This window comes from Anguilla anguilla, chromosome 15 (assembly GCF_013347855.1).
Source record: "Anguilla anguilla isolate fAngAng1 chromosome 15, fAngAng1.pri, whole genome shotgun sequence".
In the NCBI taxonomy this organism is placed as follows: domain Eukaryota; kingdom Metazoa; phylum Chordata; class Actinopteri; order Anguilliformes; family Anguillidae; genus Anguilla; species Anguilla anguilla.
Genome location: NC_049215.1, coordinates 3,538,339 through 3,561,066, shown reverse-complemented (window position 1 = coordinate 3,561,066; position 22,728 = coordinate 3,538,339). Strand labels below are relative to the sequence as shown.

Here is a 22,728-nt window from a genome sequence, read left to right as displayed (position 1 = left end):
ATATTTCCTCTTGGTTGATTTTATTTCTGAATGTTGTTGCATGTTAATTAGGTTCGTTGAAGCGCTTTGTGTAAAAGTGCAAGAGAAATCTCGTATTGTCTAAACATGCCTCCCTTTTTGATCATCATTGCGACTGCAGTTAAAACCTAGCTGAGCTGAGCATTTAAAAACACCTGGTAACGTGCATAGAAATTTGACGGAACGCGCTGCGCCTCCCCCGTGTGTCAGCGTGGCCTTTTACTCAGATGGGTAAAGCAAATTTAGCCTGCCAGTTTTGGCTGTTGTCACCGACATGTCCTCGGGTCAAGACGGATGCATGTAAATATAAAGAAACGACAACGTGTTCTATTGTTTACAGCTTGTTTCAACGGGCAGTAGCTGCAAAATCGTTTGCGCCTATGGTATGTTTGTTGTCACGGTGCTGAATGTCTTCCGTGAGGTGAAATGATGTTATTGGGCATAAACTAAAACGATGTTATTTGACATAAAAGCATTCAAACAGTCGGTTGTGACTCAAGGTTCTTTTTTTTTTATCTTGTAGGTAGGTTGCCATTCACTCTCACGAGAGGATGGTTCTAGAAGTGGAAGCACAGTGTAACGGGCACCGTTCTGGCCTTGTTTTATGACTCAAAAAGCCGGATGCCAGCTTTTTGTATTTTGAAGCATTGCAGCACATAAAATGACAAATGGCATGTCCCCCCCCCCCCCCCCCTTTCCCCCCTCCCTTCACTTTTTATTTTCTTTGCTAGTACGGATGGGCAAAAATACATAACGCGGTGACATTGTCACGGATTTATTGAGTTTGAACGATTCAGCGCCGGAAAGATGGTCTTGGCGCAATCGAGTTAGGTCGCCTAATGAAATGAATCCCCCCACGGTGAGGTGACACAAAGCAAACAATTATAATATGCTTTAGGACCCTTTGTTCTTTCCCGGGCTTCGCGGAACGCACGTCAGCCGTGAGCGAAGGCATCACGGAGGACGGCCAAGGGCCGTAACCTGCGCGCGAATTTACGATCCGAGAATCTCATCTTTAACAGCGCGTTGAAAATGTGAACTGGTACTGTTTTACACACATTTACCGTATGCACACAAACACGCACGTGCGCATGCGCACGCACGCACACACACACACACACGCACACCCACCCGCACACACCCACCTACACACGCACACACACCCACACACACCCACCCGCACACACCCACCTACACACGCACACACACCCACACATGCGCACACACCCACACACCCACGCGTGCGCACACACCCACACATGCGCACACCCACCTACACACACCCACCTACACACACACACACACACCCACACACACACATAAATGTATATATTTAGTGAAGCCGGCGTGCGTGACAGAAACCTCATTTTTGCGCATCTCCCCGCCCTGTAGGCAGCGAGCCCCCAGGCCGTTCGTGTGAAGCGGGGGCCCCTTCGTCCTCCGCAGATTAGCGACAATCAGCGTCGGGTTCGAGCGCACCGAGCGCGGCGCGCGTTTCACTGCGATAAGCTGTTTTTGTTTTCCTGACATTGGCCGCCAGATTGAAATATCAGCTGTTTTTGACACTTACTTTAATTTGACACCCCTCCCCATTCCCCGCCCCCCCCCCCCCCCCACCCCCCCTCCCAGCCCCTCCGCCCCGCACATTGTAAAGTGTAATAAACCGTAATGGGCCCCGGTGTGCTTTAATCACAACTCCGCATTGGACCAGTGAACAGGGTAATCGAGGAATGTGCGGCGGGGAAGTCCTATTGGTTTACAAATCAAATGCCTGCTTGCCCATGCTGTTAAATCATTGAGGGGCAGATTGGAATTGGATAAGTGGTACACGTTAAGCCTTTGTCTTGGACTAGTCAGCTGTTTTTAAATATTATTTAAATTTATTGCGACCCACAAACCCCCCCCCCCCCCACCCCGACCCCACATTGCTTAGTGAGGATTCTCAGTGGAGTCATCCTCGCAGGGATATGTCTCTGTGTTTTTTTTTTTTTTTTTTTGTGAGGAAGTAGATTTTCGGTCAATGAGGCCGTGTCTGCCGGGGTCGCTGTCTCCGGCCCCGCTCCCGCGGAGTGAGTAAGTGCTCCCGGGGGAAGCGGAATACAGCCGCCGTGGCTTTTCCTGGATTCCGCAGCTCGCGAAACCCGCGAAGCCTGCGTGGTCCTCTCATTCATTATTTGGCTGCGTCTGAATAACGGAGAAATGCGTACCGCTTTTTTCTTTCCACGTCAAAGCGGCTGCGGCGTAACCAGTCACGTTAAAAAAAGAAGTTAAAAGAACGAGGCTTCTCTGGCGTTTCCTCGTTTGACGCTGTTTTTCGCGTGACGGAGGGAAACGGGAAAGGTGCCGCAGCTTGAGAGCGTAACCGCTCTTGAGAATGTTGTTTCTGCCCTGTCTCTGGAGTCCGGCTTTAATGATCAACATTTCGCGCAGAACAATAATGCCTTCGCGAACGCTTTCAGCACTACCGGGACTGCCTGTGCAAATATACCCAATGCGCCCTGCGGCTTAATGCATTCCTCGCATTGTAAACATTTTTGCTGTTCCGTAGCATCGACTTAAATTGTGTAAACTACGTGATGCGAAGTCATTTCAGGCCCTTCTATTGTGGAGGCACCAGACGCCGTACCCGCCAGGCTTGAATGGGCTATTTTCAGGCCGTACGCAACTCGTCTAATACACGGTGACGTTTACAGGTTTTAGACGTGAATCATCCACTTAAACTGAATACGCTGATGAAGTGTTTGCTTCAGACCGGACTCGATTCCAGCTGCGGTCCAGCAATAAAAGAAGCGGATTTTATAAGACTTAATAACTGCTTCGGCATAGCAAAAGTGAAGCATGATGGTTCGTTTATGGCATTGGCTGCAAGTATGGTCAAAAACAAGAAAGACGACATGGTGCTCAACATCTTCAAATGTCTGACGCACACGTCTTAGATCCGAAATCTGGGTGTCATGAGAATCCAATCCAAGCCTGTAACCCGAGGTGCATTCTGGGAAGTTAACAATGAACGTCTGCCATTCTCCACATAGTTTCACTCGTTCGGCGTTTAGCTACTATGCGTCAGTCACGGCCGAGCATAGCGCATTTGTGTTAACGTTCAATAACACAAAGTATGCAGTTCATTATAATATGAATGATGAAATGTGAATGAATTCCAATAAAGCTGTATCGATTCCTACCCAACGTGACATTGGTGAAATAAAAGTATTTACAATTTTTAAAAATACATTTACTGCATAAATGTTAGCACTGCTGTTAAATCGAATATAATTCTCAATTATTGCTTCAAAGTTGAGATGAGTTGCTTCTTTCAGTCTAATAATTTTGAGTTGGTTGTGTTGAAAACTGTTGCAGTCCTTTCTAAAAGCGGTTTCTCTGGGTGAACAGTGACTAACAGTGTTGTAGATGAGTTCTGTATGTGTATGCTGTGTTTGGTTGGGGGAATTTACAGTTAGTAGCCCACTAAACCATGTAATGGCAAGGCGTGAAATCAATTTTTGTTCTTTGGAAGTGTTTTTGGGTCTGTCAGTCATCCCTCACCAAAACAATCACCAAGGACCCCATGCCATAACGCCCCACGCCCAGAGAAGGGTTTCTCTCTGATTTTTTAAGTGCTGCCGGCAGGGTCTTGGTGCAGGTGTTCCTGGTCCACTTCTGTCTTTGCACAACTGAAGGATTGTGGCGGCTGGATCCCTGCGTGGGGTGTGTTCTTTACAGGAGGGTGTTTTGGTGGATCGCAAAGGGGAAAGGACGAATGTAAAAATGCGTGACACCTGGTGTCACGTCCGAGCGAGTATTGAATTCTCTCTCTCGCCGCGGCGGCCATCTTCTGATGGCACCTCCAGATGAATTTATCAGGGAATCGACTGCGCCGCGCACGTGCCGATATTTCACCGCGCGGTGAAGGAAAGTAGATGAGCGCCCGGCGCTGGAGTTCACACGATGCCTTCGCACGGGGCCGGGAAAAAACGCGGATTCATCAGTCACATGCCACTTCTTCGTTAGCTAATACGTTTGGGTAAATCTCATGAATACGATTACGCGCTTTTATTTGAGTGTAGTATTGATGTTTTTCCTCGAGAATCCGGCGTTGCATAAATTAACTTTTTTTGAATCTGCATTGTTGCTGTCGCTGAGAACTCTGTTTGTTCACTTGTAGACAGAATTAAGCCTGTGTAGGAATGTAATTGAATTCATAAGCCTTCCCTTGCTGAAATATTCTTAAGCAAGTATAACATGTATGCTGTCCAAAAATAAATATTTTTGTTTTCTTAATGTACACCAAAATGGGCAAATAGAGTATGTGTATGTATTCCCCTTTGCATACATCAGGAGGGAAAAATGATGATTTATTAATTAAAAACATATGCACACACATACATTTATAAAATTATGTATATTTTTTCTCTTTGAAAGTGCATGTTAAACCAGCTCTACCTTCCACTAGAAAGAATTTAAAAAATCCTTGGCAGTGTTTAAGAGAGTTTAGATCCTATGGAAATCACCATAATGTCCATTCAGGAGTGTGAGTAACCTGATATTCTTTCATCGCCAGAATAAGGGGAATCGCACCATATTCGTACGTGGAGCATTTCCAATAGGCCCTGCTCAGCTGAACATGCTATACCAATGTTGGGAGGTTTTTAATGGATTTCAAATCTCTGGCTACTTCTTTCTGGAGGGTAGCTTTTTGACCCAGATCGTTGGCCAACCAAATGTCAGCTGATTGTCAGATTAATGTGGTGACGAATATTATAACCTACCTAACTCTTAACACATTAAATGTTTCTGGTATCCCCTGCACATGTAACACCATTCTCTGTGTCTGTGGTGTTTTAACCATTTCTGAGTTCCAAGAGATGGTTCTGTCCCGATTGTCTGGGTGCCGTAGCCTGTCTGGGCTGCTACTCTATATCTCAGTCTCTGTATTCCACTACAGTAAAAATGAGTGCTGAGAAGTACTGTGACAGAGAGAGAAACGACTCATTCACTTCGACTCGCATTTATCACCACTCAAGAGCCCAGTCATTTACTACTGAGCTGGATCTCTCTTTATGAAAGGTTGTAGCTTAAGAATGAAGATGTTTGAAGTTTTAAGTTATTGGTAAAAATGTATGATACGGTACACGTTCACATCTCACCTCCGGAGGGATGAAAAGCTATTTTATGTGTGATTACATGCTGCGTAGATCAAAACCGTTTGAGAATGCCACCCAGAGTATGTGGGGGTTCTTGTTTTGATGTATTTGAAGTAGAAAACCTGTATCTATAAAAAGATTTGCATATAAATCAGTGGCTACTGATCTTCACACGTGTATGAACACACAGACTCTCAAAACAGATCTATTTAAAAACAACTCGTGTTTTGACCCACCCCCATGTCAAGTTAAGGACAACACAGTTTGTGTTACTTTCTATGTCTATGTTAAAAGGTCTCCCTTTGTAACACAAAGATTGCACATTTGTAACACAAAAGTGGTAACGCATTTTAACACAATTTTGAGGGTAGTCTAATGCAGACGCATCACGGTCATCGAATCTATGCTTTTGACCACAATTTCTGACCCCACTTACTGGTGTTTTTCCCCATAAATCTAAATGCAGATGCCACTTGAGTCATTGTTCCTATTGGAATACTAGCCAGTTGAGCAGCCTTTGTGACTGAAACTCCTGCCATCCATGCCCCAATAATGAACCCTCTTTCAAAGTCACTTGGATCTTTTTATCTTGATCCAAAATCGGGTCAACTGAGCCTGCTCAGTGTTTTTGTACATGCCACTGAGCATGGTAGGGTGTTAATTGCTTAATTGTGTCATGCAGTACACCTGTATGGAAGCATCTGCATTTGTTATGTTTCTCCACTCATTTATTCAAGTTTTTCCTTCAATTTGTGTATGAGCAATATTCCAGTAGCAGGTGAGCCAAATTTTCACTGAAAGAGAATTTGGAGTAACCCAAAGTTGTAAGATTGCTTTTTTTTTTTTTTAGCAGCAGTTAAAGCAGAAAATATAATTTTCTTCAGAAATGAATTTAAAGCAACAGAGACAAAAGTGGACCTTTCAGTACAGAGACTCCTACTAATTTAGAGAAAACATTTGAAATATGGGACCAGTCATATCCTGATTGGTGCATTTCATGATTTCATACAAGGAGTGACAGCAAGTGCCTTACATTTTAATGAGCAAAAATAATCATAAATATCTGAGACACCCTTGCTGTCTGTCACAGGACTAATACATGCACTCAGTGTGTGGATTAAGACTGAATCCCATGGAACGTCATGTGCATGATGCGAGAGAACTGGAGATATAAAACTCAGGGGTGACCAGGAAGTGAAATGAATCCATTTCAGGTCAGGAACTAAAATCAGCCCCTTTTCATTATGAATGTCCTGCAGGGTATAAACACTCTTAGTGGACCTTGGGCTCAGCACCTCTTAAGAGGCTGTAATTATTCCACAAGGGAGTAGATTTGCAAAGCTTATTTTATATCCAGTGTAATTTTCTACAGCAACCCATATACAGTTTGTTGAGAATTTGGAATTTTTGGTCGAATTTTTTTATAAACAAATTTCAGCTGAACGGCAGAAAGAAACAGCAGACCTAACCTGTGTGGGAACGCCAGAGTCTCTTCCAATTCCCGCCCAAGTGGCTGAAGTAGCGCCATCACACCACATCCTCCAGGATTCGGAATAACATATTCTGTAATCAGGAAGTGACAATCCAACTAAACGTTTATTACTTTGAAGAGTGTCAAGTGGTCTCTTAACATTCCGAATAAACTTTTAAAATACGAATATGACTTTTGACCAACGAATATAACTTTTCACCGAGCGATTGGCACCTTGGCTTGCTCCTGATTAGGCTTGTGGCTGTAAGAATATCTACTTCTCTGATCCTGAACTTGTGAGTGGGAGTTTGTATGTAAATACAATACAATATCCATCCATCCATTATCTATACCCGCTTATCCTGAGCAGGGTCGCGGGGGGTACTGGAGCCTATCCCAGTGCGCATTGGGTGAGAGGCAGGAATACACCCTGGACAGGCTGCCAATATATCGCAGGGCACACACACCATTCACTCACACACTCATACCTACGGGCAATTTAGAGTCTCCAATTAGCCTACCTGCATGCCTGCATGCCTTTGGACTGTGGGAGAAAACCGGAGTACCCGGAGGAAACCCACGCAGACAAGGGATAATGGCCCCAAGCCCAGATTTGAACCCATGACCTTCTTGCTGTGAGGCGACAGTGCTACCCACTGCACCACTGTGCCGCCCGCAATACAATAGCAAAAAGTTAATAGTTACAGCCTAATAGTAATTATAATCTTCATAATAATGTATAAAGAAAAAAACATATTTTTTAAATTCTGAAAGAAATTTGCATCGATGGGTTAATGGAGTTATTTTCAGTTATAGCACACTTTGTGAATCAGTTATCATTATGTTGTTCTGTTTGCCCTCCTATTCACATTTATAATATGTAGCCAATTATTTTGATATATGCTCCAAATAGGAAACACAATACCATTCAGCTTTTTAGGTTTTCATAATATACTGCATAAATAAAGTATTATGACATTCTCTAGTGAATAAATAGCTTTTTTAAACTCTTGTCCTGTGAATATGATGCATCTTATTAACCACATTAAAACAGTTGGGGTTGTAAAGTTGAGACAAGCAAACGGGTTCTTTGGACAGCAGTTCACATTGCTTTTAAAATATCTCCAGGGCATCACAGTGTTCGGGTCACACATTTCCTGTTTCCTGGATTTTTTTCATTTATCAGAGAAAAGGAGGATAATAACATTTTTCCTGAAGTGACTACACCTACTTGATTTAATCCAGGTCATTGCGATCATATGAATAATCGCGTACCGCATTTTTATAACGTATGTGACACGTGTTGTTTCTATTATTTTGTCGTGGGTTGCGATTCGTGCATCATGATTGTGATCCACTTGGCGAGACAAAGTTTGAAAGTGACGCTGAAGAAGAGATCATCTCATCTCAGCATCTTTCACGTAATGACCTACGTAGTCATTTTTGAGCGAAAGGTAAAAGCAACCAGAACGAAAGAACGAAAGCAACCAGTTGACAATACTTCAGAAATGAGACACTTGGAAATGAGTACTGCTGGCAATATAAGATAATTGGTAGTCATTACTCTTCCAGCTGTCTGTCTTCAGGCTTATTGCCTGTACATTAAATACAACGCATCTATGTCTATATTTAGTGTGTGCTTAGGAAAGTGCTATTTGTAATGATTTATAATTGCCACAGTAACATGTGCATTATGGACTACGTCTTCACTGTTCATGCAAAGCTTGTGTCACATCAATTATACAGAGAGGTCCTCCTGAATTAAATGAATGGCTTTCTTGCACTTTAAATAGGCATTTTAACAATTACACTACCCATTTGGCATATCTTTCGATCTAACTACCATTGTTCTTTGTCCTTTGCTTTAAGCGAAGAGTTTCAGTTCTTACATGTTTTTGTATTATGCTTACTGATTACAAGCTGGGCAATTACTAAAAATCAATGTGCAAAAATACCACATAAAAATGGAAAGGCAAAGTTAAACTTCTGTGTACTCAGGAATTCCGTGGTAAAGAAACAGTGGCGGATTGAGATGGCAATAACAATTAAAACGAAAACGAGTTAAATGGCGCGGACCTTTAATAATAAGAGAATCAATAGGGTTAATTTGCTGCCGGAACGGCCAGCGCTCTACAGTGAGATCTATTTTAATTATAGACGAAACAAGTATACAATGGGACCCCGTTGCTATGGATTTGAATGAGTGAGATATGTCAGTATGTCCAAGGCTGTACATTTGCATTTTCTATTAAGCGGATTCAGAAGTAATTCTCAGGCCTCTGCACGATGTTGCAATAATATATTCAGTACTCGTGTAGTCAAGACTCTGCTTTTTTCCCCCCAATGTGCTGTGCTTTCTTTCATTTCTGTCTTTTAATGAGTCCTTGTAAAGATTCATGGTCTACCACGCAGGCAGGAGAATTGATATCAACACACGTTTCAGCAGGGTTCCTAGATCCCGCTATTGAAGGGGGAAGTGGGTGGGGAGGGGGGGGGGAGCTTCCTCTTCATCAAGCGTCTCATTGCTTATCAAAGTAATCACTTGTTGGACTCATGGTGGAATACCGTTTAAAAAAAAAAAGATTTGGTTGCATCTCATCCTTTAACACCCGGGTCTTAAATTATTATCAGGCTCAGTCTGCGCTTGTTTGCGCATACACACGGGGGGAGAAGAAGTAAAGCATTTATTAGTGTATACGCAAGCAGGAGCAGAAGTAGCAGAAGAATTTAACCTACTTTCTCCCGCCAAACAGAATTAGTCTTTAATTGTTGCTCTAAAAATGGCAGGTTTTTGCGAGGAAAGTTGGTGCGCTTAGTGTGTAAGTATAGCTTTCCCGTATAATAATATGGCACAGTTACACTCGTGCGTTGACTCCTGCTTTCATAGTGGGTGGGGGGGGGGGGGGGGGGGGGTGACTACTGTATCAGTCACGGAGGCAGCTGCTTCAGAACGTGTAATGGGTGTTTACTAGATTGAAATGATCACAGCTCTGTCACAGCGGGAGATGCGCGCGCCGAGTCTTCTCTGAGAATAGCATCATGAATATTACTATGATTAGAAAAGCAGGGTCTTGTCACAGGAAATTGAGTGTCTGACGGATATGTGGACTCCTTTAGCGGTGACGGCGGCGGCGGCCACGGCAACGCCGCGTGGGTTTACGGCCCGCGCCGCTGGCGTCTGCTCGGTGCCGCTAAACCTCAGCTTCTCTCTCTCTCTCTCTCTCTCTCTCTCTCTCCCTCTCTCTCCCCCCCTCGCTCTCTCTCCCTCTCTCTCTCTCATCTCTCTTTCTCTCTCTCTCCATACCTCTCTCTCTCTCTCTCTCTCTCTCTCCCCCCTCTCTCTCTCTCTCTCTCTCTCTCTCCCCCCTCTCTCGCTCTCTCTCCCTCTCTCTCCCCCTCTCTCTCTCTCTTTCTCTATCCCTCTCTTTCTCTCTCTCTCTCTCTCTCTCTCCCCCCTCTCTCGCTCTCTCTCCCTCTCTCTCCCCCTCTCTCTCTCTCTTTCTCTATCCCTCTCTTTCTCTCTCTCTCCCCCTCTCTCTCTCTCTCTCTCTCTCTTCCTCTCTCTCTCCCTCTCTCCCCCCCTCTCTCTCTCGTCCTTTATCTAGTTGGTTTTCCTGATGTGAGCTCATTCCAGAGTTTTCTACAGTAAGTGTAACCGCAGAAGTGCTGTAGTGTTATAGCATTCAGAGGAAGTCTTTAAATATCATTGTTGGAAAGCCATCTTCAGCCTTTCATAGCTTCCACTCTGATTTTATCGTAGTTGTTCCTTAAAGTGATGCCTTCTCCTCATACCCATAGATTGAGTTTGGCCTGTACTCTCACTACACAGTACCAGTTCTTCATTCTCCCAGGGATATTGTTGAGGAATCCATAGGTGGGAAAAAAAGAGCAATACATATTTTATTGACAGGGGTTACTTAATATTAATCGGAGGGGGCCTGTCTGGAGAGATGTTACTGCAGGCTCTGTCAGGTGTCCGGGCAGTGCTTTCTCCCAACAGGCATCAGCGTATAACTACAACGAACTAAATCTGGAACGAGCGGAGCCTTCGCTAATGGCTGTCGACGCCACCATCAGCGCATTGCAGGCCTCTGCCGGGGATCAAGACGCGGCTTACTGACACGGCAGCAGAACGGAAAAGTTATGAATTGCGCATATTTTCGCAGCATCTAACATAATCCTAAAGTAAATCACACATGACGTTCAGCGCAACGGATTTATTTCCCTGGGCAAGGCTATATACCCGCATTCATATTTCAGACTGGTTCTGTCGAGGCCCTTATCACTTTGGGAATTTTGACGTTTGACATGTTTTATTTTTTTTTTTAATTTATTATTTTTTTTTTTTTTCAGTTGGAACACAAGTGCGGTTTTTCCAGTCAAGACTGGGCCGTTAACGGGGTTCGGGGCGCGCGCCGCGAGCCGACCGCGCGCAATTATCCCGCCAAATTGTTTTCCCCCCCGGGAGCCGCCGTCATCGCACGTTGCGATCGAGCCGCGCGTTCGTCGCTTTCCGAAGATCGCCGAGCGCTCGGCCCGCCGTTCGTCTTCCGGGTCCGCCGCGGAGCCGGGCGGATTAAAGCACCTTCGCGCCTAATAACTTGAGGCGTGCTCACTTTGTTACGCGACGATTTACGCTTCCGATGCTAACGATATTTTGAAAACACGTGGCGCTTCAAACCGTTTTGTTAGTTTCTAATTGTGGCTAGCCGGGGCACTGTGGATGGATTTAAATAGTACGCTCACGGAGAATGCTTGAATTTTTTTAATTTCAAAAGAAATAGGGATTATTATCTGCTAGAAAAATAAATGCAGCAGCAACAAATATTAATTGTGAAAAAGGGGAAAAAATCTTTTTTTTTTTCGTTTTTAGTTTCAGCGGAGTGTTCACTTAAAAAGAAAGTTAAATGTTTATTGATAATTTACACATGCCCGCATATTAAAATCTGACATCTCTTTGATAGCGATTGAGGTGTCATGTAGAACACTTACTTTGGCAGGCACTTTATGATGTTTGATGGTTGTTTAATAAGATGCTTCCTTTTATAGGGTACTCTATAAAAATAATCCATCTGTTTCTTGATTGCAGTATGTATGGGTGGGTGTGCTATTTTTTTTCCTTCTTTTTTTTCCTCTTTCAAATGAAGACGTTCAAAAGTTCAGTTCAATTACACAAAACAGTGAAATGTTCCAGATTGTGGTCTGTGTCACTCACTAAGGGCTAAGAAGTTAATTAGTACTATTTAGAGTACTTAATTAAATCCACGTGCCCTGCAGGTACTTTTACCGTTATGTTTATCTGTAGTTATCTCTGTGGCTTTGTCAGGTTTGTTGCCCACTTTGTGAGCGTGCAGCGGTGTCCTCTGTATTCGCGGGTCATCCTTTGAACTGCTGACAGAGATAAACAGGAGCCGCATCAATCTTAGTCTCCGCGGTCTGTCACGCCGTGCCTTCGGTCTCTCAAATGAGCGGAGGAGAGCCACGGAAATTACGGAGACGCCAGCTCCCATATTCCGCTAAATTAGGGGTTAAATGGTGGCCCCTGGTCTTTAAGATTAATGCTAATGGCTGGAGTACCGATAGCCAGAATGAGTTTAAACGGCTGTAACTTGATATACAAGATGAATTGGGTTCAGTTTCCTACTCATTACCACAGCAGATTGAATTATTTGGTTTCTTTTTTTTTTTTTTTTTACTTGAAATCCCGAAGTTAATTATCACATGAGTACGGTGTGTGTTTATTTACGTTCTGTGTCTGTCTGCTTATTCCGTCATTTATATCAGAAGCCCTTCTTCTTTCAAAGGCTGGACTGCTCGGCGTGCATGTGCGCAATTCGAAACGCGGCGCTCTCATAATGTCCACGGCCGTCGCTGAAAATGTGGTATGAGTGGTAATTATGAGCGCTTTTAGCCGCTTTCTGCTTTTCCCTCTGCGACGCTGTTCAGAAAAGCCCGTTTGCGCTGCTGCCGCTTAATGCCGTCATTACTGGGTGTAACGGTCTGTCTGCCGACAGTGCGAACGGCGACAGGCCCAACTGCACTGAAGACGGGCTTCAGTGCTCGTGCGTTGTTTCGACGCTTAATTATATACAATTGCCTAATAAGCAAATGAGCATCACAGTTGGAGTAAATTGCTGAAAACGGTACAGGGTCTGATTAAGATACATTTCAAAGATGGCTGACACCTCCCATATATATGTTTGTATATATATATGTGTGTGTGTGTGTATATGTTTGTGTATATATATATAGATAGATAGATAGATAGATAATAGAGAGGTAATAGATAGTAGATCATTTCAATGTTTAGAGCAGAAAATGCGGCTTGTTGCTTGGTGATGTGTTGGATGGCGTCACACACAGAAAGCGCCCGGTCTGTGCCTCCTCTCTGGCGCGCGGTAATGAAGAGAGGATTGCGCGAGCGGCAGACCAATTTACGCCCGGGGAAATTGGCTGGACAGGGCAGAGGCGCAGTCATGTTTGCTTAAAAACAACAGAGGCTCGCCGGAGGAGCGCTTTCCTGGAGAGGTCGGCCCGCCGTTCCTCCTCCTCCTCCTCCTCCTCCTGCTCCGTTCGTACCGATCGCACCGATGGAAATTAAACGCGCGCCCGATCGAGTGCAGCGTCGATGTTTTTATTTAAAATGATCGTTTTTGTTCGTTTTGTAAAATACAGAATCTCCGGTTTGATTTATTCATTCATCTGAATCAGTAACGATTAGCCTGTGGATTTCATGAAAAGATCCTTGTGTGCTGTACATAAAATGTATAAGAATCACGCCATTAATTCAGCTAAAAGCACTTGGATCTCTGTATCATAGATTGCAGAAATGTGCCTGGCAATTTGTACCTTTAACAATGCCATTTTCTAGAATATACTATTTACCGCTGTTTTAATATACATGTCACAATATTAATTCCATTCTTTAACATAGTAATGTGTCCTAACATATAATATACTGCCATAAACAAATTGTGTGATTGAGTGTTGAGTGCTTTTCCATAGTATTGCAGAATGCACTGAACCACCATTAGTCGTTGTAAATCTAAAGCTGCTTTCGCCTAATGAGTACTTGTTTCAAGAGGTCATATAAAATTAGCTTAATATTTAAGCTATAAATACATTCATGTTCATGTGAGACCACTTCTGCCTTTCTCTCTTCTTACTATGAATTAACGCGTCTCTCAACACACAGTGCTGTTGCGATGTAGTCTGCAGTTATTTGTAGCGATAGCAATGTAGCTATGTGGCACCGCTGGATGACATGCCAGTTCATGGAGAGCATGACAGTTTATCAGGTAGACTTACAAGTTGTGTAAGTCGCTCTGGATTGGAGTGTCTGCTAAATACCTGTAATGTAATGCATTTTAGCTGTTTATGGTTTATTTGGGGGTGGGCAGTGAGGTGCTAGCTGTGACTGCTGGGATGAGTATTTGGCAAATGCAGTTTTGTAGAAAGGCCTTTCTCTGTGGCCCACGAGTTGCTAATCAGTGGAATATGAGCCTCAGCTCTAGAGCCAGCGAGGCACTACCACTCATGGATCATTCACTAATAACACCGCTCACAGTGAGATGAAGCAAGCTGTGTGCGCTGCTTTCAGTTGAATGCTAAAATTGTCTGTGCGTTCAGTGTAAAAGCTAGGGTTTTAAAGAGATGTGCCTCCACTGGGCACTGGGTTTAAATGTGATGACAGCCTTTTCGCATGCCTTTCCATGCACATGAACATTCTGGAGTCTATAGGTATTATATTTGGTTCTTCCATAGGATGGTGTACGAACAAATTGATCAGGGACATTTTGTGTGTGCGTGCGTGTGTTTTTTTTCACTGAGGCCTGACACCAGCACACAAGGAAGCCACTACCTCTCAGAATGGTTTTCCCTCTCTCCCCAACCCCCACTCTTACTCTGGCTCCCTTTGTCTCCCCCTCCCTCCCCAATTTCGCTCTCTCACACACACATGCACGCACACACACACACACACGCACTATCACATACACACATGCACGCACGCACGCACACACGCACACACACGCACTCTCTCTCACACACACACACACACACACACACATTCTCTCTCTCTCTTTCTCTCTCTCTCCCCCTCCCTCCCTTTCTCTCTCTCTCTCTGCTGACATGTCTGAGATTTTTTTCCTACTGAAAGTGAACCTTGCTCCCTTGAGCACGACCAACACAACATGAGGAGTTAGTTTGTGGAAACACAAGCAGGGAAGCATTTTAAGCAGATGATGGACTTTGCTGTGCTGTGGAGAGAGAGAAGAATGGATTTTCTTTTTTTTGCCACAAACCTGACTAATTGCATTTAATACATTTGTAATCACATTGCTGTCTGAGCATTTAGCCCTAGAACTCTTAATCTTATTTGTCTTGGTGTTGATGAATGATTTCAAAGCAGTGGTCAGTAGCAAAACGCACGTAAGCAGAACACAGTTCTTATTTTTTTAACTTTCCTTTAAGAAAAGAGGCACTTCAGCCAGTTTGCTTCAGCCGCTTGGGTTTGCTTCAGCTGCTTGAGTTAGCTTCAGCTGCTTGAGTTAGCTTCAGCTGCTTGGGTTAGCTTCAGCTGCTTGGGTTAGCTTCAGCTCCTTGAGTTAGCTTCACCCACTTCAGTTAGCTTCAGCTGCTTGAGTTAGCTTTAGCCGCTTGAGTTAGCTTCACCTGCTTGAGTTAGCTTCAGCCGCTTGGGTTAGCATTGCTACAATTCTTACAATTTAAAATATCCATTATATTTTAAATTCCTGATTATTATGGCTGTTATTCTTTTTGTTTTTTATGGTTTACAGATGCATGATGTGTTCATTTTTAAAATGTTATGTAAATAGTTGACAAAAAATAATCTGACAAAAGTTTTCTATCTAGCTATCAACCTGACAGAAGCAGAGGCCTGCTAATTGATTCATACACGCAAGTTGTCCTGCTCGATACACATCTTACCCTAACCCTCAGCTAGTAAGTTAATTAGTCGGGTGTCATAAATGCACCATACAAACAGACTGTGGAAGCAAATGAAAATATAAGGACAGTGAGGTCAAAGCCACTCTCCGAGCAACTTTCCCTACCTTTGGACGGCCAGGAGTGGGTTTGCCATGGTCTAGTGGCTTCGACTGCTTCGGGGCGCCTGTATTTAACCGTGGCCTATATATCTGATATATTCAAGGAAACGAGCACGCCGCCCAGGCACTGTGCGGAGTGGCATTACAGAGCTCCGATCCTGTGGCTGGAGTCGCCGCATGCATTGTTTATGGGCGGCTTCAAAGATCCGGCTTAAATGGTCTTGTGTTTCTGTCTCTCCGGCCCTTTGTCGCTGCCGGGCCCTTGATCGTGGGCTCTGAAGCCGGGGAGCTTTGCCAGCCTTCACGCTGTTGCCTTTGACTAAAGCCTGGTAAATTAACGCAATTAGCGCCGCGTCGTCCTGCTAATTAGCGGCGGGCGCCCGGCGCGGCGGCTCGGGGACGTCATGCGGGAGCCCGGCGCGGCGGCTCAGGGGTGTCATGTGGGAGCCCGCGCGGCGCTCTGTTACCAAACAACAGGCGGCGTGCAGCGGCACCCACGGCAACGGCGTCTCCGTCCTCTTCTGTGGGGACGGATTATACAGGTCTGTGCCTGTTACTGTGTGTGTGTGTGTGTGTGTGTGTGCGTGTGTGTGCGTGTTACTCTGTGTGTGTGTGTGTGTGTGTGTGTGTGTGTGTGTGTGTATGTGCATGTTACTGTGAGCATGTGTGTGTGTTTGTATGTGCGTGTTTCTGTGTCTGTGTGTGTTACTGTGACCATATGTGTGTGTGTCTGTGTGTGTTCGTGCGTGCGTGTGTGTGTGTCTGTGTGTGTTACTGTGACCATATGTGTGTGTGTCTGTGTGTGTTCGTGCGTGCGTGTGTGTGCACCTGCATTTACGTTTCTGTGTTGGATATTCATGTATTTGTCCCCAGTAAGTGTGAAGCCCGGACTGTGCAGGATCACCTGGCTGCAGAACGGTGTGTGTGTGTGTGTGAGGGGAAGGGGCTGAGCAGGGTGGGCTCTGGCCGGTAACAAAGACCGGCATCTGGCACCCCTGACGCTGCGCTGCTCTTTCGGTGCCGCGCGTGCCGGCGGCGAGGCCTGTCGATACGGCGGCCCGGGGAACAAACCGCCAGGAGAAACTGGATACCCGTCGCCGCCCGTCCCGTTTCGCCGCGCGACGCTTCCTCTGGCGGCCGATCCGTGGCCAAAATGACAGCGTACGTAAAGCGGCGGCGTTTGCAGACGCCGTTCGAGATTAAGCTGGGTGGCGAAGCCGTCCCTGAGGTAAACCGAAGGGGCTGACGGACGGACGGACCGACGCGTGCGGCGGCTCGTTCGCGGGAGGCAGAGCGGAATCAGCCGCCGCGCTCCGGGGCTTCGCGGCGGGCGCGGAGTCCTCCAGCCGGGAGATTGCTTCGCCGCCCGCCGCCGCGGCGGATTCCGAAACCGTCTCGGGCGGCGCTAGATGAGGGCTGGATTACGGAGTGACCCGCGGTGTCTGTGTCACGTTGTTCTGTGCTGGGTGCATTATACCCCGCTAACTAGGTGTTGGGTCCGGAGTCTGAGCGGCAGCCTCAATACCGCCTGTCAGCACCAGCTCATATTTATTACATGCAGCAGAGGAGGCCGGGGAAGGAATTTTGGTGTGGGATGTCTATAGCAGTCCGAATTTTTAAGGTTATGGCGTGGCGCGTACGCGAAATGCAGTTTTAGGATTGGCTTTTGCGCTAAGCTTAGTCAAAAGTACATCGTTCTGAAATGGAACGAACGTGAGAGGGGTTTCAGGACACTTGCGTTTGCTGATATGTTGTCTTTCCTGACATGAATGTTTGTTAATCCTCTCTCTCCTGTGCATCGCTGTCTTCACAAAGAGCCCCTTAGCGACTGTGATTTAACGTTTTCCCGCAGCCCTCCGAGCTGATTGGATGGTGTGCCGCGTGATTAAGGCAGCCCTCCGAGCTGATTGGATGGTTTGCCGCGTGATTAAGGCAGCCCTCCGAGCTGATTGGATGTTTTGGCGCGTGATTAAGTGGACGTTTGTTTTTTTGGCTGGGTTTCAGGCGTAAAGATGCAGTGGACCCCGGAGCATGCTCAGTGGGCGGAGCAGCACTTCGACATCTCCTCCACCACGCGCTCGCCGGCGCACAAGGCCGAGGCCTACCGGGCCCACCTGCAGCCCAGCTACCAGTACGCCTGGGCCAACGACGACATCTCCGCGCTCACCGCCTCCAACCTGCTCAAGAAGTACGCCGAGAAGTACTCGGGCCTCCTGGAGGGCCCCGGCGAGCGGGCGCTGCTGGGCTCCTACGCGGAGGCGGCCCCGGGCCTCCTCAACGGGAGGAAGTCGGAGGGGGACGCCTGGCAGGAGGGGATGTACACCATGGGCTGCGTCCCCGACGTCATCCCGGGGGGCAAGAGCGGGCCGCCCCCCTCCGCCGCCGTCCCCCCCGCCGCCGCCGCCGACGGCATGGGCGGCTCCCCGGGCGTGGCCCCCGCCCTGACGGAGCCCGGCTACCCCGGCGGCAACTGCAGGGGCCACGGGGGCCCCGGGCTCCACCCCGACCTCCCGTCTCAGGAATACGGGCCGGGCTACAATGGCTCCTACCTGCACTCCGGCTACGGCGGCCAGCCCGCCCCCGCCCTGCCCTCCCCCCACCCCTCGCCGCTGCACAGCGCCGGGCTCCTCCAGCCGCCCCCTCCCCCCACCCTGGTGCCCAGCTACAACGCCGGGTCCCCGAACCTCTCCGGCTACAGCTACCCCCCGGCGGGGTACCCTCCGCAGACCGCCATCGCCCCCGCGTACAGCCCCGGCGGGGCGACCCCTTCCTCGGCCTACCTGCCGTCGGGGATCGCGGCGCCCACGCCCCTGCCCCCCTCCACCCTCGCCGGCTACGCCTACCAGCCGCACAGCCTCGCGCCGATGGCGCCGGCGCCTCTGAACGGCGGCTCGGCCAACCATTCGCTGAAGAGGAAGGCTTTCTACATGGCGGAGCAAGGGGAGATGGAGCCCGGCTACGGCGGCTTCGGCTACGGCCAGCAGCGCTCCAGCCACAGCCCCATGTACAGGATGGCGGACGGCGGCGCCCCCAGCGCCGGCCGGGGGAACGGGTTCGACAGGGGCGCCGAGGCCTCGTCTCTAGCATTCAAGCCCGCCAAGCAGCCGCCGCCGCCGCCCTCCGACCAGCAGAGGAAGTTCGGCGGCCGTCTCTCCCCGCCGTCCTTCGGCCCCGCCGCCAAAGGGCCCCCCGGCGGCTCCAAGTCGGGCGAGGCGTTTGGGGACGACCGCGGGCGGCGGCAGCAGCAGCAGCAGCGCCTCTCGCACTCCGCGCCCGGGCCGACCGTCGGCGCGGCCGCCTCGCCCGCCCACCCCGCGGAGGAGCAGCTGAAGGGCGGCGACCCGCGCCTCCTGGAGGTGGTCACCGCCGAGGTGGTCCAGCAGTGCCTCCCGGTGGACTGGGGCGACGTGGCGGGCCTGGAGCCGGCCAAGGCCGCGCTGAAGGAGGAGGTCCTCTGGCCCATGATGCGGCCCGACGTGTTCGGCGGCCTGCCGGCCCCGCCCCGGACCGTCCTCCTGTTCGGGCCCCGGGGGACGGGCCGGACGCTGCTGGCCCGCTGCGTGGCCAGCCAGCTGGGCGCCGCCTTCCTCCGGCTGAGCGGCTCCGCCCTGGCCTCCAAGTGGCTGGGGGACGGGGAGAAGCTGGTGCGCGCCTCCTTCCTGGTGGCGCGGTGCCGGCAGCCGGCGGTGGTGCTGGTCAGCGAGGCGGACGCGCTGCTCGCGGCCAGGCCCGGCGAGGACGGCGCTGTGGGCAGGGTCCGCGGCGAGCTGCTGGCCCAGCTGGACGCCGTCCTGGCCTCGGCCGAGGACCACGTGCTGGTGCTCTGCTCCACCAGCAGGCCGGAGGAGATGGACGAGTCCCTCCGGAGGTACTTCGCCAAGCGGCTCCTCGTCCCCCTGCCGGACGCCGCGGCCCGGCACCAGATAGTCAGCCAGCTCCTGTCGCAGCACAGCTACTGCCTCAGCGACAAGGAGGTGTCGCTGCTGGTCCGGAGGACGGAGGGCTTCTCGGGGCTGGACGTGGCGCGGCTGTGTCAGGAGGCGGTGGTGGGGCCCCTCCACGCCCTGCCGGGGGGGGCGGACCTTTCCGCCCTCCTGCCCGGCCAGCTGCGGCCGGTCACCTACCAGGACTTCGAGAACGTTCTCTGCAAAATGCAGCCCGGCGCATCGCAGAAGGAGCTCGACGCTTACACCGAGTGGAACAAAATGTACGGCAGCGGCCAGTGAGAGACGGGGGGGGGGGCGTGGAGGGAGAACCGTCGGGCCGGGGTAGACCCGTTAGACGGACGGACGGACGAAGGAAAGAACCCCCTTCGCTTGCGGTGTAAGACGACGACGGGAGGGGGGGGCGGGGGGAGGAGGTGCTGACCGACGCTGACCTTGCCGCGCGTCGGAGAAGAAGTCTCTTTAAAAGACAGCTGGGAAATCTACAAGTGAGAAATGGATAAATCTTATTTTGATGCTTGATGTTAGGCAGTCCCACTTGCAGAGGTTGCAAGGCGAAGGTGACTTCGAGAGGATAAAAACCCTCTGCATGTGTATATATCATTCTGCTGTTCTTTTAAATTTAGTTGCTAACAAGTGCCTGAAGTGGTGCTTTATCATTTTGTATTATTTTTGTTTGTTTGTTTGCCTCACAATCTACATTGGTGGCATGTGCTAATATAAAGAGCTTTAACTTCAAACGTGAGACTAAGATTAGGGATCCGCTGTTGTGTTGGGGGTCTGATGTTGGGCATCGTAAGAAAATCGGTATTCTTTCATCGTGTCTGTTCTGTAGTATCGTGTGAGAACAGAAGAAAACAAGAAGGGTAATTGTGACGTGGGCCCAAATTTATGTACTTATTTTCTTTTGATGTTTTGTTGGCTAAAAACTCAGGAAAGTGATTGTGATTTGTACAGTACCTCAAAAGGTTGTGTCAAAAGCACTACGTACTGCTGAGAGTGTTATGCTAGGAATCTACATTATATTATGTAAAACTTTTAGGTTTACCTCAGTAGTTTGAGATAAGGACAAGGAGCTGACTTTGAATGTACCAGATATACTCTGGAGTGATGGGAGAACTTTGAGAGGAAGAGGTTTTGCTTATTTTAGTTACCCTTTTTTTATTTTATTCTACCAAGGGTTAATGTGAAGAATCATGGGAATTGTAGTTTCATTTGATTTGTGACATGAAAGCGAGGGCAGAAGTTTGCTTGAATTCAGAAGTGTTTATCAATTCTGAATACCGAGTCAGAACTGCTTTCAGTCACATGTGGAAAGTGAACGGGAGGAGAGCACAGACAAAAAAGCACAGGAAATGATGTAATGCCACAAGACCAGTCCAAAGGAACAACACAAATCAGTATCAATCGTACTGATGGCCCCTTTCACAGTGTAGGACATGAGAGCCAAGATTAGACGTAAATTAATTGGTAATGTCTCTGGGGTTAAAGAGGCTAAGGTGTTCTCCCAAAATGGCATAATGGCAGTTTTTAGATAGCCAGTTATTTTCTGCTGCTGATACTGGTGCTGCTGGCCATACTTATTATGATACGTAAGGATTATGAGAGCCCTGCTTTCTGTTCTACCTCAGCTTGCTACTGTTCTCTCCGAAAGCAGAACATTTGAGGATGGATGGCTAGATGTCAGGAACTCTTCGGTATGCTAACTTCCAGAGTCTCTTTGTTTTCGTGTTTTCAGTAACAAAAAATGTTTTGTTTTTTTTCCAAAATCAAGCAAGTCAGGATCTGAGCGGGCATCTTCCATCACATTCTGTAAATACTGTACTTTGCCCCAAATCACATGACCAATGACATCATCGCTCCAGAGGGGTTTTCCCATTGGCTCGTGTTGCTCTCCTTTCCCTTCCTCCCACAGGTTCCTGTGTTAATGTTGTTACACTTTAAACTGTCTTCAGCGTGGTTGCTCAGCTGTGGGCAGTGTGCCCAAGCAGACAAGCATAAGCGGGAGATGCCAGTAAAGTCACACTGCTTTTTCTTTAACTGCATGAGAAAAGAAAGGCTTGTGTTTGAATGTATTTCTTTTTCTGGTATTTTATTTTTATTTTCTTGAAGTAGTATGGAAACTGTTGCTAAGCACTAAGAGTGGTTGAATAGTACCACGTAATACCACAGGAAGTTTGAAGAGCAGTATACTGAGGGCATGCCAGTATGTTTTGTTCTCCCAATAATAACAAGGCTGGGTCTGATGTATTCCTCATTGGACTTAACTTTTTTATTCTTTAATATACCTATTATTGAGTTTCGTTTTCGTTAAATGAATCGTGCTGTATTTGTCTCCATAAATTTTAACTGGAAGCACTAGTTGAGGTATGGAAGGCCTGTTTTACATTCACTAAACTAAATTTTGTGACATTTCTCTTATCGGAGCTTGTCCTGGATAACTGTTGCCCTGTGTTAACCCACAATCTGACCTTCATTAATTTCAGCATTGCTATGAAAGGCCATTTTCCAGTGAGACTTCACTTATTTCAGTTTGCCTGACTAAAACGCTAACACCAAGGATTATTGCACAAAGAAACTGTTTTCATATATAATTACTTCAAAACCTAAATTGATACATTTGTTGTCTTTCATTTTGGTTGGCTTAATGTGTAATCTTGAGTTTGTGAACAATTAATGCACTGAAAAGTTGAAGTTGTTTTTAATTGTCCTCAAATCCATAGCACATTCAAGAATATTTTTACAGTTGCCAATCCTTAAGACTGCCATCATTTTTCAGTTTTTTTTTTCTTCATATAAAAAGAAAATTAGTGTTTCTTAGCCCAAAAGCTATTATTATTTATGATTATTTTGTCTCCTTAGTGTTCGCTGGAAAGGGAAACTCAAAATGAATGAAGTGTTCGTTGGAGCGTGATGGCAGTTTACATGAAAGCTATTTACTCATCTCCCTTCATTTAGCTCTATGTTTTTCAGGTTTCTGTGGTCTTCGAAAAATGGGAGTTTGGGAATGTCAACATATTTTGGATTTAGGAAAACCGAAGATGACGGTTGTTGTTCTAGAAAGAATAATGTTTGGTTCAGTGATA

At 47.4% G+C, this 22,728-nt stretch overlaps 1 protein-coding gene across 4 annotated transcripts in view; it reads left to right on the top strand.

Annotated features, from left to right (window-relative positions):
- Positions 1–19,926, top strand: part of LOC118213695 (fidgetin-like) — a 44,398-nt gene extending 24,472 nt beyond the window's left edge. For 3 of the 4 annotated variants that reach the window (XM_035392736.1, XM_035392738.1, XM_035392737.1), the window contains one exon: positions 17,703–19,926. In XM_035392736.1, the coding sequence (XP_035248627.1) occupies positions 17,703–19,924 (2,222 nt within the window). In that variant the 3' untranslated portion in view covers positions 19,925–19,926. Of the gene's footprint in view, positions 1–14,978; positions 15,061–17,702 lie in introns of those variants that run through there. The other variant, XM_035392739.1, reaches the window with a different exon arrangement.
- Positions 19,927–22,728: the final 2,802 nt, after the last annotated feature.